Source organism: Bufo bufo, chromosome 1 (genome assembly GCF_905171765.1).
Source record: "Bufo bufo chromosome 1, aBufBuf1.1, whole genome shotgun sequence".
In the NCBI taxonomy this organism is placed as follows: domain Eukaryota; kingdom Metazoa; phylum Chordata; class Amphibia; order Anura; family Bufonidae; genus Bufo; species Bufo bufo.
This window is the reverse complement of record NC_053389.1, coordinates 15,636,456-15,650,034: the sequence shown is the minus strand read 5'-3', so window position 1 is coordinate 15,650,034 and position 13,579 is coordinate 15,636,456. Positions and strand designations below refer to the sequence as shown.

At 43.2% G+C, this 13,579-nt stretch overlaps 1 protein-coding gene across 1 annotated transcript in view; it reads left to right on the top strand.

Moving 5' to 3' along the window:
• Positions 1–9,582, top strand: part of LOC120991856 (sialic acid-binding Ig-like lectin 12) — a 999,480-nt gene extending 989,898 nt beyond the window's left edge. The window contains exons 10-11 of the mRNA XM_040420617.1: positions 5,023–5,061; positions 9,310–9,582. Of these exons, the coding sequence (XP_040276551.1) occupies positions 5,023–5,061; positions 9,310–9,366 (96 nt within the window). The 3' untranslated portion in view covers positions 9,367–9,582. The remainder of the gene's footprint in view (positions 1–5,022; positions 5,062–9,309) is intronic.
• Positions 9,583–13,579: the final 3,997 nt, after the last annotated feature.

Here is a 13,579-nt window from a genome sequence, read left to right as displayed (position 1 = left end):
GCAATCTTCTTATAGCCATTGCCCTTCCTGTGAAGAGAAATCACCTCTTCTCTTGTCTTCCTGGAACATTCTCTTGACTTCACCATGTTTGTAAACACACCAGTAAATGTCTAGAAGGAGCTGAGTATCACAGTCCTTTTAAATCTGCCTAATTGGTGCTTATTATGCTTGATTGCTGCTCCTTGACATCCACAGGTGTTTTCAATACCTGCTCGAAAACACTTGAATGAACCTCTGTTCTTAAGAGTGGTAGTCTTTAAGGGGTTGAATAATTGTGTCAATGAAGAAATCACAAAAAAAAAATTTAATACTGTATTACAAAAACAATTGATGTCATTTTAGTTGCATTTGGTTCTTTAAAAAGTCCTTGTAAGATTTCATTCTGAACACAGTTACAAATGTACACTAAATTCCCTAAAACCCTTTACAGCATTGGGGGTTGAATAATTTTGAACACAACTGTATGCTGTCATGTTGTGTAGTGACAGCCGCATTGTCAGAATTTGGCAGATGACTACTGGCTATCCACATTGTTAGACCCTTACTACCGGTCAAAAATGGGGGCATATTTAAGACCTTTTGAGAGGGATGCAAAAATGGACTTCTATAGAGACATGCTGTGTAGTCAGTTGGTTGCTTCCTATGAGCGCCATCACCCATCCTCAGGAAGGTCTGACCAGGGGTACCCTCTGCGCTCATGCTCCAATGCTATGACTGGGGGGGGGCAGAAGCATCAACTCCATATGCAGCAACTTCAGTCTGGAGTACTTGGACTGCACCCTGTCACCCATTATACAAGATCCCCTGGATTACCTGGCTTGCAAGCTTGAAGTGGGGCTGCAACTGCCCGAGTTTGCCATGGGCATGCTTTCCTGCCCGGCCAGTAGTGTAGCATCGGAGCGAGTGTTCAGTGCGGCCGGGGGCATAGTTACCCCTAAGAGAACTCGCCTTTCCTCCTGAAATATTGAGAGAATAACCTCTTAATTGGGCAAGGCAAGTATCAACCAAGATTTCCAGACACCGGTGACTGATACTACAGAATAGATCATTCTGCCACTAACAATCATACTGTAGTGTGCTGCCACACCAGAATATTCTGCAAAATGGGCCATTACTACTGGCCATGTGCTGCTGCCACCATTCTGATTCCACCCACCTGCAGAAGTGAAATGAAGTTTATTGGATTTACAGAAAGTGTGCTATAATTGTTTAAACAAAATTAGGCAGGTGCATAAATTTGGGCATTTTATTGATTCCAAAACCTTTAGAACTAATTATTGGAACTCAAATTGGCTTGGTAAGCTCAGTGACCCCTGACCTACATACAGAGGTGAATCCAATTATGAGAAAGAGTATTTAAGGGGGTCAATTGTAAGTTTCCCTCCTCTAAGTTTCCCAACATGGGGGTCTCAAAACAACTTTCAAATGACCTGAAGACAAAGATTGTTCACCATCATGGTTTAGGGGAAGGATACAGAAAGCTGTCTCAGAGATTTCAGCTGTCTGTTTCCACAGTTAGGAACATATTGAGGAAATAGAAGACCACAGGCTCAGTTCAAGGTAAGGCTCGAAGTGGCAGACCAAGAAAAATCTCGGATAGACAGAAGCGACGAATGGTGAGAACAGTCAGAGTCAACCCTACAACATCATCTTGCTACAGATGGAGTCAGTGTGCATCGTTCAACCATTCGGCGCACTTTACACAAGGAGATGCTGTATGCGAGAGTGATGCAGAGGAAGCCTTTTCTCCGCCCACAGCACAAAAAGTGCCGCTTGAGGTGGGCAAAGCACATTTGGACAAGCCAGCTTCATTTTGGAATAAGGTGCTGTGGACTGATGAAACTAAAATTGAGTTATTTGGCCATAACAAGGGGCATTATGCATGGAGGAAAAAGAACACAGCATTCCAAGAAAAACACCTGCTACCTACAGTAAAATATGGCGGTGGTTCCATCATGCTGTGGGGCTGTGTGGCCATTGCAGGGACTGGGAATCATGTCAAAGTTGAGGGACGCATGGATTCCACTCAGTATCAGCAGATTCTGGAGACCAATGTCCAGGAATCAGTGACAAAGCTGAAGCTGCGCCAGGGCTGGATCTTTCAACAAGATAACGACCCTAAACACTGCTCCAAATCCACTGAGGCATTTATGCAGAGGAACAAGTACAACGTTCAGGTCTGGGGACTGAGATGGCCATTCCAGAAGATAATGGAAAATCTGTGGTGTGACTTATAGAGAGCTGTCCATGCTCGGAAGCCATCAAACCTGAATGAACTAAAGATGTTTTGTAAAGAGGAATGGTCCAAAATACCTTCAACCAGAATCCAGACTCTCATTGGAACCTACAGGAAGCGTTTAGAGGCTGTCATTTCTGCAAAAGGAGGATCTACTAAATATTGATTTCATTTCTTTTTTGTGGTGCCCAAATGTATGCACCTGACTAATTTTGTTTAAACAATTATAGCACACTTTCTGTAAATCCAATAAACTTAATTTCACTTCTCAAATATCACTGTGTGCGTCTCCTATATGATATATTTAACTGACATTTTTTATCGTAACAACCAATGATTTATACAGGAAAATCATGACGATTAACAAGGTTGCCCAAACTTTCGCATCCCACTGTATAAGCTAACTAACTAATGTAATTGAATAAGGATCCAGATGACTCAGCAAAGCACTGAGCACAGTAACTTTCCTATTGGTTGCTAGAGGTGTTACCAGCGATGGACTGGCCATCGGGAGTACCGGGAGAATCCCGGTGGGCCGATCGAATTATGGGCCGGCCAGGGCCGCCATCAGGGGGCCCTGGCCGCACGACCCCCCTGCACGCACAGTACACTCAGCGGCGGCATCACTACCAGACGGGGGCGGGGCGGTTATCAGCGAGGCCCTGATAGACTGAAGAGAGATGTTAGACCCGCCCCCGGCTCAGCTGAATAGATGGATGTGAGCCCCGCCTCCTGCTTCGCCCTCCAGCGCAGCTGAATGAATGTGAGCCCCTCCCCTACTGCTGCTCCGCCCCCCGTTTAGCAGAATGGATGGCTGTGAGCACCGCCACCACCCCTCCTGCCGCTCCGCCCCCGGCTCTGCTGAATGGATGGATGTGAGCCACGCCTCTCTTGTTTCCCCGCCCCTCTATTTGCTCCGCCCCCGGCTCTGCTGAATGGATGTATGTGAGCCCCGCCCCTTTATTTGCTCCGCCCCCGGTGGGCCGGTCAGTGGGCCGGTCTGGCTGAAGTCCAGGGCCACTTTATTGTCCCAGTCCATCCCTGGGTGTTACTAAGCTGTGACAAATATATTGCAGCTTTCTCATTGGCCCACAAGCAAGAAGGGAGTATACTGATGAGAAAAAAAATCTAGAATATTTTTACGAATATATAGCACTATATTCTGTATCTTCGCGAATTCTCGAAGTGCCGATATTCGCAATAAAAATTTGCAATTAGAATATTCATGAGCAACACTATTAGTGATAAGCGGCAGGGGCAATATTCGAATTTGCAATATTTTGCTAATTTTTTGGAGAATATTCATCATATATTCGAGAATTTGCGATTATATTCTTGATTGTGAAAATCGGCAATGTAATATGAGCATATTGTGCACGCAATACAGGCGTGGGTCACTGTTGCTACATTATTCAAGCTGCTAGAAGTTTCCTGAGACTGGAGAAAATGGATGGCACGGCAGAACATTACAATAGCTTTATATGCAGATAGAGTGCTCCAATATATTGGCGAATGCAAAAAATCTGCAATTAATGATGCACATATTTTTGCGCAATACGTGCAACTTCACATTTTAGCCCATTACTGATTGGTGCACTAAGTATTGTTGTGACATCACAGCACTATGTCTGTAGCATGCATGTATGGGCATGTTTGTACAGTATATCAGGATATAACCTACACTGACTATCTGTAATATATATATATAAAAGCTATCTAACTATCTAATTTAACACCGCAAGGCACAGAGCAGAGCCATAACACTGCTCTCTCTCTCAGTACTGCAAAAAACTGCATACAATGGCTGCTGGGGAGGTTCTTATATAGTAAGGGGGAGGCAACTTTCCTATTGGTTGCTAGGGACAAAGAGATTGCAGCCTTCTCATTGGCCCACAAGCAAGAAGCAGGGAGGGATCATAGGTTCAGATGAAAAAAAAAAGTAGAATATTCCCAAATATTCCCAAATACGAATATATAGCACTATATTCTAAATATTCACGATTAAAATTTGTGATTCGAATATTCGCACCCAACACTAATGTCCATGCTTATCTTGGCTCAAATTTGGTTAAATACTCTACTTTTTCACTATACAATAGTGAATAATATCAGAACATGTTAAGAAAAAAACTGTCTGCAATTTGCATCACAACCACTTGGTGGCCTCATATAGTCAGATATAGGATTGACATCTCATGACCCAGTATCACCAAATCTTGTTTTTTTCAAAGCTGGTCATCTCACACCACAAACTAGTATATTGTCCTTTTTATATTTGCTTTTAAAAAAATCAAATAACCATAGAAGAGTCGGACATCAAACACTGAACATGTAGGGCGCCGGGGATGCATGTTCAGAAAAATGTTTACAGAAATATATAAATAAAAAGCTCATTCTGAGCTTTGAAGCCAAGGAGGTGGTCTTATCAGTGATTGACAGTCTTCCCCCTATGACAGAGATAGCTATCAATCATCGATAGGACACCTCCTGGATGTCAAAGCCCAGAATGAGCAGGAATAATACTGCAATAAAACAATAGCTCAATCTGCTCCGTGTCTCCTGCTCTATATCATGCTGCCCGCAGCTCAAAGACCATGTTCAATGTGACAGGTTGCCTTTATTTTGCCCTGTATGGATGGTTCTGGGATTTTTTTGAATGTTAGATTCAGATGTTTTTTATGCTGATTACTGGGAATTATAATTCTTCTGATGTCTTCTCTGTATATTTTTTATAATTTCTCCATATTCAGATGATATAATTGACTTTATCTTGTTTTATCTTACAGCCCGAGATCCCTGCAGCCGCCAATGTTCTAGGACCTGATGTGGGTGCAGCTCATGAATATGAAAACCTCAGACCGAATACATTTCCAAAATAAGAAAATCTGTGAAAACGTTGAAATGGTCTTTTTACACGTTTGTAGACTTCATAAAATATATCTGCACTTGTTCTTGGCATCATTGAATTATCTCTGCTGGACCTCTCCTTGTGTATTCTTGGTCGTAATGGCTGTTATCCACTTTAAAATGTTCTGAAAGCCTCCAAATTCTAAATGAAGCTAAACCCCATATAGCTCAAGAGCCTTTCTGGTCTAGGAAAGGTAGACAGGTACAAACTATGGGCCAAGTTATGTAATCATGTGAGTGTGATCACACTTTCATGTTTGTCCTGTTCACATATGACATCTCTGATGTGAAACTCTGCTCAATTATTGTTATTCTACAACCAGTTATATCACAGCTCTCCTTAAAGGGGTTGTCCGGGATTGGGGACATTTGTCTATTAGTAAGCTAATAACATAAACATTACAGACATGCATGTGGTACCTTTAGAACATATTGCTGAAGCCCTGTTTTCCTGCTTTCAATTCATGGCCGGAAGTCAGTGTTTTCTTATCTTCAGTGACGTACCGGGTCCCTGGCAGGCGAGCATAGCTTCCTCTTCCTCTGCTCAGGGAGCCCGGTGACGTCACTGGCAGTCTAGATAATTATGCAGAGTTTGGAGGGGCGGTAACTTGTCCGGCCGACATCGCGCTAAGCCCCGCCCCCAGTCGGTGACGTCACCGGCCCTTCAGCATTACAATGAATGGAGGAGGATTACTATGCTTGTTAGCATAGAAAACTCCTCCCATCAGAATTACTAGCTAATGGGGCAGAAGGCTTTAGAAAGGAGGAATTCCTTTCACCACAGGATGACATGGCCATGCTAATTGCATATATTGCATTTAGACAATGGCATGTTGATTGTGTATAAAAAAAAATAATAATAATACAATGGCTCAGTTGAAAGAAAAGGTAATAATAGTGTAATCAGTTTGCTTTTTTTTTTTTGTTGATTTGAAATAAACGGATTATCCTATTTATGTAATGAGGCTGCTTTTGTCTAGTTTAAAATCATTTTTTTCGCCCCGTACTTGTGTTTTGGAATGAATCTTTTTTGCACATTCTCCTTTTGGAGTTGCAGTGTGTGCATTTCACTTTCCTGTGGTTAGGTACTTTCACATTTGCGGCAGGACAGATCCGACAGTCTGTTCACCCTGTCTGATCCGTCCTTCCGCTATTTCGCCGCTCCGTCCCCATTGACTATAATGGGGACGGGGGCGGAGCTCCAGCGCAGCACGGTAGTGCACGGCGAAAGGCCGCCGGACTAAAAGTCCTGCATGTCTGACTTTTTAGTCCGGCGGCCTCTCACCGCAAACTGCGCTGGAGCTCCGCCCCCGTCCCCATTATAGTCAATGGGGACGGAGCGGCAGTCCGGCGGCACGGCAAAATAGCGGAAGGACGGATCCGACAGGGTGAACGGCCTGTCGGATCCGTCCTGCCGCAAGTGTGAAAGTAGCCTAATACATCGGTTTTAACTGATTGCCAGGTCAGTATATAAGGTTTACCTTGAAATATATATATAGATGGGAGCGTGCCCCTTACAATGTGACTGTGTCCGGTATGTTTATGGATGCATGTGGGAGCGTGCCGTATTGCGACCGCATTTGCGGATCTGCAATACACAGGTGCCGTTCCGTGGGCATTCCGCATCACGGATGCGGACCCATTCACTTGAAATGCAAATCCGGAAATGCGGAATGGTACGGAACGGAAGCATGGAACGGAACCCTACGGAAGCACTACGGAGTGCTTCCGTGGGGTTTCGTCCCGTACTTCCGTTCTGCAAAAAGATAGAACATGTCCTATCTTTTTGCAGAACGGCCAGATCGCGGACCCATTCAAGTGAATGGGTCAGCGATCCGCTGTGGCTGTCCCACGGACTGTGTTCGTGCATTACGGCCCTCATTTTGCGTGCCACAGAACGACCACGGGGCGCACACGTTCGTGTGCAGGGGGCCTTACAGTGTGACGGTGTCTGGTATGTTTATGGATGCATGTGGGAGCATGCCCCTTACAGTGTGACAGTGTCCGGTATGTTTATGGATGCATGTGGGAGCGTGCCCCTTACAGTGTGACGGTGTCTGGTATGTTTATGGATGCATGTGGGAGCGTGCCCCTTACAGTGTGACGGTGTCCGGTATGTTTATGGATGCATGTGGGAGAATGCCCCTTACAGTGTGAGGGTGTCTGGTATGTTTATGGATGCATGTGGGAGCGTGCCCCTTACAGTGTGACAGTGTCCGGTATGTTTATGGATGCATGTGGGAGCGTGCCCCTTACAGTGTGACTGTGTCCAGTATGTTGATGGATGCATGTGGAAGCGTGCCTCTTACAGTGTGACTGTGTCCGGTATGTTTATGGATGCATGTGGGAGCTTGACGCTTACAGTGTGATGGTGTCTGGTATGTTTATGGATGCATGTGGGAGCGTGCCCCTTACAGTGTGACGGTGTCTGGTATGTTTATGGATGCATGTGGGAGCGTGCCCCTTACAATGTGACTGTGTCCGGTATGTTTATGGATGCATGTGGGAGCGTGCCCCTTACAGTGTGACGGTGTCTGGTATGTTTATGGATGCATGTGGGAGCATGCCCCTTACAGTGTGACAGTGTCCGGTATGTTTATGGATGCATGTGGGAGCGTGCCCCTTACAGTGTGACGGTGTCTGGTATGTTTATGGATGCATGTGGGAGCGTGCCCCTTACAGTGTGACGGTGTCCGGTATGTTTATGGATGCATGTGGGAGAATGCCCCTTACAGTGTGAGGGTGTCTGGTATGTTTATGGATGCATGTGGGAGCGTGCCCCTTACAGTGTGACAGTGTCCGGTATGTTTATGGATGCATGTGGGAGCGTGCCCCTTACAGTGTGACTGTGTCCAGTATGTTGATGGATGCATGTGGAAGCGTGCCTCTTACAGTGTGACTGTGTCCGGTATGTTTATGGATGCATGTGGGAGCTTGACGCTTACAGTGTGATGGTGTCTGGTATGTTTATGGATGCATGCGGGAGCGTGCCCCTTACAGTGTGACGGTGTCTGATTGTCTCTAAGCTCTGCAAACACTGAGCACATGACAGATGCCAGAGAGAGAGAGCAAGTAGGAGTTTATGAGCGTACATATGGGGGAGGAATATAAGCCAGGAGGATGAATATGTATGAGGGGGCGGATCGAAGGAGGAGTGGAGGCTGTGCAGGATGCATAAATATGTATGAGGGGGCGGGTGCAGGGACACGATGTTAGACAGGAGAAATCAGCAGATGCCGCCCTGCACTGAGACCCACAATGCAGTGCGGCAGGAAGTGAAGGAACAGATAAACAGATATGTAAACAATGTGTTCAGGGCTGTAGGAGCCGTGCTCCAGTGTAAAAGATACCTCAAACCACCTTGGGAACATAGACTTGGCTACTAAAGGTGAGTAAGATGTTTTAAAAAAAATAAGTTTGATCCCGGACAACCCCTTTAAAGGGATCGCTCTCTGGGTGGGATGGTTCTGTGCTAGTGACAGCCCATTGCATCAGCTCTTCTGTTTTGTTTTAGTTTGTTTTGAGTGTTTTTCTGTTTCTTTTGTACCCTGTACAAATTTTTTAAACTTTTTATCTTAAACTTTTAGTTTCTTTGGAACATTTTTACCTCTGCTATTTGTACTGCTATATGTTGGTAGCCATGACTTTACAGCTTTTTTCTGGTGGATGCAGGCAATTTTTTTAAAAGAATTGATTTAGAGATAGTTATACAATTTTCTATTAAAGGGAATGTGTCATCAGAAAAAAAGACCAGAAGAAGTAAGACAGACTCGTTCTGGATGGGATGCTGGCCAGTTGTATTTTCCAACAGGATCCAGTGATGCCACCTCTTGAGCTGCAATAGAGCCCTTGTACCTACTGTATGTCTGTGTTTGAACACCTGCAGCTTATTTTAATCCTGCAGATATTGTACATGGCTGTGGTTTCCTGTGCTTGCATTGTGGAGAAAAAAATGCAAGCACATGTACCATGTTAGCTTCTAGTATGATGTCTTGATGCCATATAAAATATTGATGCGAAAGTAAAATATTGTAGTTTTATACCTCTTAATGGCTAACTAAAATAAATTATGTTATAAGGCAAGCCTTCAAAACTCTCAGATCTCTTCTTCTTGCCAGAAAATGGTGTCAAACTAAAATATTGTATATTGTTTCTCTTTTTGAGAGCATCAAGACTCCTTGTGGAGAAAAGGCACTACATGGGAGTTGCTCGCACAGCTCTAGAGGCAGCCGACATTGGCGTAGGGCTGGCACATTTTGAGCCTGCATCCACAGCATCAGTGGAATTGCCATTTCCTGATTTTACCATGATAGAAGCAGATCTGGCCCTGCCAGTTCTTGTGGAGTTTTTGGCTGTACATTGCATCTGCTCTTTAGTGCCACCATGGTCACCACCCTTCTCCTCTGACTTTTTTCACCTCCTCAGCACCTAGTTTCACCCTCCCCAACACTTTTATGAAACTGTGATCTATGAAGGTGGGCTCCTTGGCCCCCTTCCCAACTACCTGCTCTGTATTTGTAGTACCCCAGAGTGGACACTACCATTCTCACTCCCTGCTACTGTCTCTAATAGGATAACCAATAATGTCATCTGTGTAATGCTTTAGTTTAAATGTCAGTTCTTGTTCCTCTGTCCATGGCATCTAGGATTGCTCCAAACAACATTTCATTGTATTGTACATTGTATTACATTGTATTGTACAGTGACAATAAAGGCATCTTATCTTATTCCAGGTCCTTTGATATTGTGCTTTAATAACATTGTGATGTAACTTATGTATTTTATTACATGTAATATGCCTGGTTGTCTAGCAGGTGGCAGTGTATCTGGCAGAGTACCTTTGGATAGAATGGAAATTACCATTCCATTCTCCCACCTTTTGTGCAGAAGTGGGTTAGTCGTGATTCCTACCAAGGGAGGGGTTGCAGAAAGCTATAGTTAGTCGAGAGTGAAATTGAGAGTGGAAAGGATATGAGAAGTACCCTGACTCCTTACAGTTTAAGAGACAGAGTATCTTGAGTGGGTCAAAATCCAAAGGCACCTCACCCAAAGGTACCAGAACTGTCATAAAGTCCATTTAACCAGACCGAAGCCACAGTCTAGCACAGCAGAGAAAGAAAAAGCAAGGTACCCAAGTTTGCCTGCCAGTTTACCCCAAAACCTGCTGGAGCCAGGAAAAAGATCACTTATTCTCTGGATACAGTTTAATTCAAGTAAAGCTGTGGAACTTTTACCAAGTCTGGACTCTTACTCCATCAACTATCACTCTCCCCTTTATTGCTATAGAGCCCAACCCTGCGGAGTGACGGTATCCAGGTAAGAGCACCATGACACACACGAAACTAATAAGGCCACGTCACCACTCGGAATTCCTAAAAACCTCATAAACAATCGTCCCTTAGGGGAAGCTGTTATTTTTTTATAGATAGAGCTGTGAATCAGTGCAGCAGTCAACAATACTTACTATACAGTTGCAAGAAAAAGTATGTGAACCCTTTGGAATGATATGGATTTCTGCACAAATTGGTCATAAAATGTGATCTGATCTTCATCTAAGTCACAACAATAGACAATCACAGTCTGCTTAAACTAATAACACACGAAGAATTAAATGTTACCATGTTTTTATTGAACACACCATGTAAACATTCACAGTGCAGGTGGAAAAAGTATGTGAACCCCTAGACTAATGACATCTCCAAGAGCAAATTGGAGTGAGGTGTCAGCCAACTAGAGTCCAATCAATGAGATGAGATTGGAGGTGTTGGTTACAGCTGCCTTGCCCTATAAAAAACACACACCAGTTCTGGGTTTGCTTTTCGCAAGAAGCATTACCTGATGTGAATGATGCCTCACACAAAAGACCTCTCAGAAGACCTACGATTAAGAATTGTTGACTTGCATAAAGCTGGAAAGGGTTATAAAAGTATCTCTAAAAGCCTTGCTGTTCATCAGTCCACGGTAAGACAAATTGTCTATAAATGGAGAAAGTTCAGCACTGCTGCTACTCTCCCTAGGAGTGGCCATCCTGCAAGAGCACAGCACAGACTGCTCAATGAGGTGAAGAAGAATCCTAGAGTGTCAGCTAAAGACTTACAAAAGTCTCTGGCATATGCTAACATCCCTATTAGCGAATCTACGATATGTAAAACACTAAACAAGAATGGATTTCATGGGAGGATACCACAGAGGAACCCACTGCTGTCCAAAAAAAAACATTGCTGCACGTTTACAGTTTGCACAAGAGCACCTGGATGTTCCACAGCAGTACTAGCAAAATATTCTGTGGACAGATGAAACCAAAGTTGAGTTGTCTGGAAGAAACACACAACACTATGTGTGGAGAAAAAGAGGCACAGCACACCAACCTCAAAACCTCATCCCAACTGTGAATTATGGTGGTGGGGGCATCATTGTTTGGGGCTGTTTTGCTGCTTCAGGGCCTGGACGGATTGCTATCATTGAAGGAAAAATGAATTCCCAAGTTTATCTAGACATTTTGCAGGAGAACTTAAGCCATCTGTCCACCAGCTGAAGCTCAACAGAACATGGGTGTTGCAACAGGACAACGACCCAAAGCATAGAAGTAAATCAACAACAGAATGGCTTAAACAGAAGAAAATACGCCTTATGGAGTGGCCCAGTCAGAGTCCTGACCTCAACCCGATTGAGATACTGTGGCATGACCTCAAGAAAGCGATTCACACCAGACATCCCAAGAATATTGTTGAACTGAAACAGTTCTGTAAAGAGGAATGGTCAAGAATTACTCCTGACCATTGTGCACGTCTGATCTGCAACTACAGGAAATGTTTGGTTGAAGTTATTGCTGCCAAAGGAGGTTCAACCAGTCATTAAATACAATTTGTTGTTAGATGAAGATCAGATCACATTTTATGACCAATTTGTGCAGAAATCCATATCATTCCAAAGGGTTCCCATACTTTTTCTTGCAACTGTATATAAGTATATTGAGAAACGATGCATTTTTGGATTACGCAGCAGCATCAGATGGTCATTTTTTTACCCAAATATTACTTAAACATGAAGATGACATCTGCTGCCAAGAAACTTTATTGTGGGTGTGTTGCATTATTAAAAGGGATTATGCAAGAATGTTTTTTTTTTTTTTTACAAACCCCACTTGGCTGGAATTGCAAAGGGAATTATGTAAAAACACCAAAACATAGTATACAGATGGAGTAGAGTTAACACTCCTGTTGGGATGGTGTACGTTCCTAATAATTCATTTCTCAAAAACCTGGATAGAACGTTAAAATAAAACATTTTTTTTTTTTATTAAGTAATCAAGTATAAAAAGGATCATCAGGTGTGAACCCACTTTATTCTTTCACACAGGCACTGGAAGGCATATATAGGGCTCAAATGGTGGAACTCTGGTCTAGAGCTACCACCAGTCAGAGCAATGGTCATATCACTGTGCCAGTAATCAATATACCCTGACAGACAGCATAATATATTACACATTGGTCTTTGCTGTCTGCAAGAGTATATTATTACTGGCACAGTGATATGACCATTGCTCTGACTGGTGGTAGCTCTAGACCATAGTTCCACCATTTGAGCCCTATATATGCCTTTCAGTGCCTGTGTGTAGGTATTAAGTGGGTTCACACCCGATTATCCTTTTTATACTTGATTACTTAATAAACAATTTTTTGTTTTATTTTAACGTTCTATCCAGGTTTTTGAGAAATGAATTATTAGGAACGTATACCATCCCAACAGGAGTGTTAATTCTACTCCATCCGTATACTATGTTTTGGTGTTGTTTTTAACGATTTGAATTAGTTGTTCCACTGGGGAATGGCAGGCTTTTTGTCAGTAACCATTCATACTGAGGAGTTAATGAGAGATCCGGGAGACGTATTTTCTGAAAAAGAACTATCCACGTCACTTCAAACTCTCAGCATATCATTTGCTTTCAAACAAGTCACACAAACATATAAGAACTTTATTCTTGGTGGGAGGTTCAATCCCTAGATAACTATATTAAAAATAGAATTGTCCCCCGCGGGTTACGTAATTCCTTAGTTCCAACTGCCCGCCTGAGATCGGGTGACCTTATAAAAAAAATGGGAAGAAGAGTCCATTGAGTCATCTATCAGGCTAATGCAACTACTGCTAGATGAGGAAAAAAATGTGCTCTCTACCATTGAGTCAGAGCTTAAAGAAAGTATTGAACAAGTCAAATAATTCAGTACTTCAGTTTAAAAAAAAAAAAAAGACCTTCCATCAAGTTACAACTGAGAGATATACAGCACAGCTCAAGGAGAAAAAATATCTTCTCTATAATAGGGATATCAGAGACTTCAAAGAAGGCAAAGTCTTTGACTATAGTGTTAAGCACACCGATACACTCGAATTAGACACTGAAGTGTCCTCTTCCGACTGTCATACAGAGTCTGAAAAAAT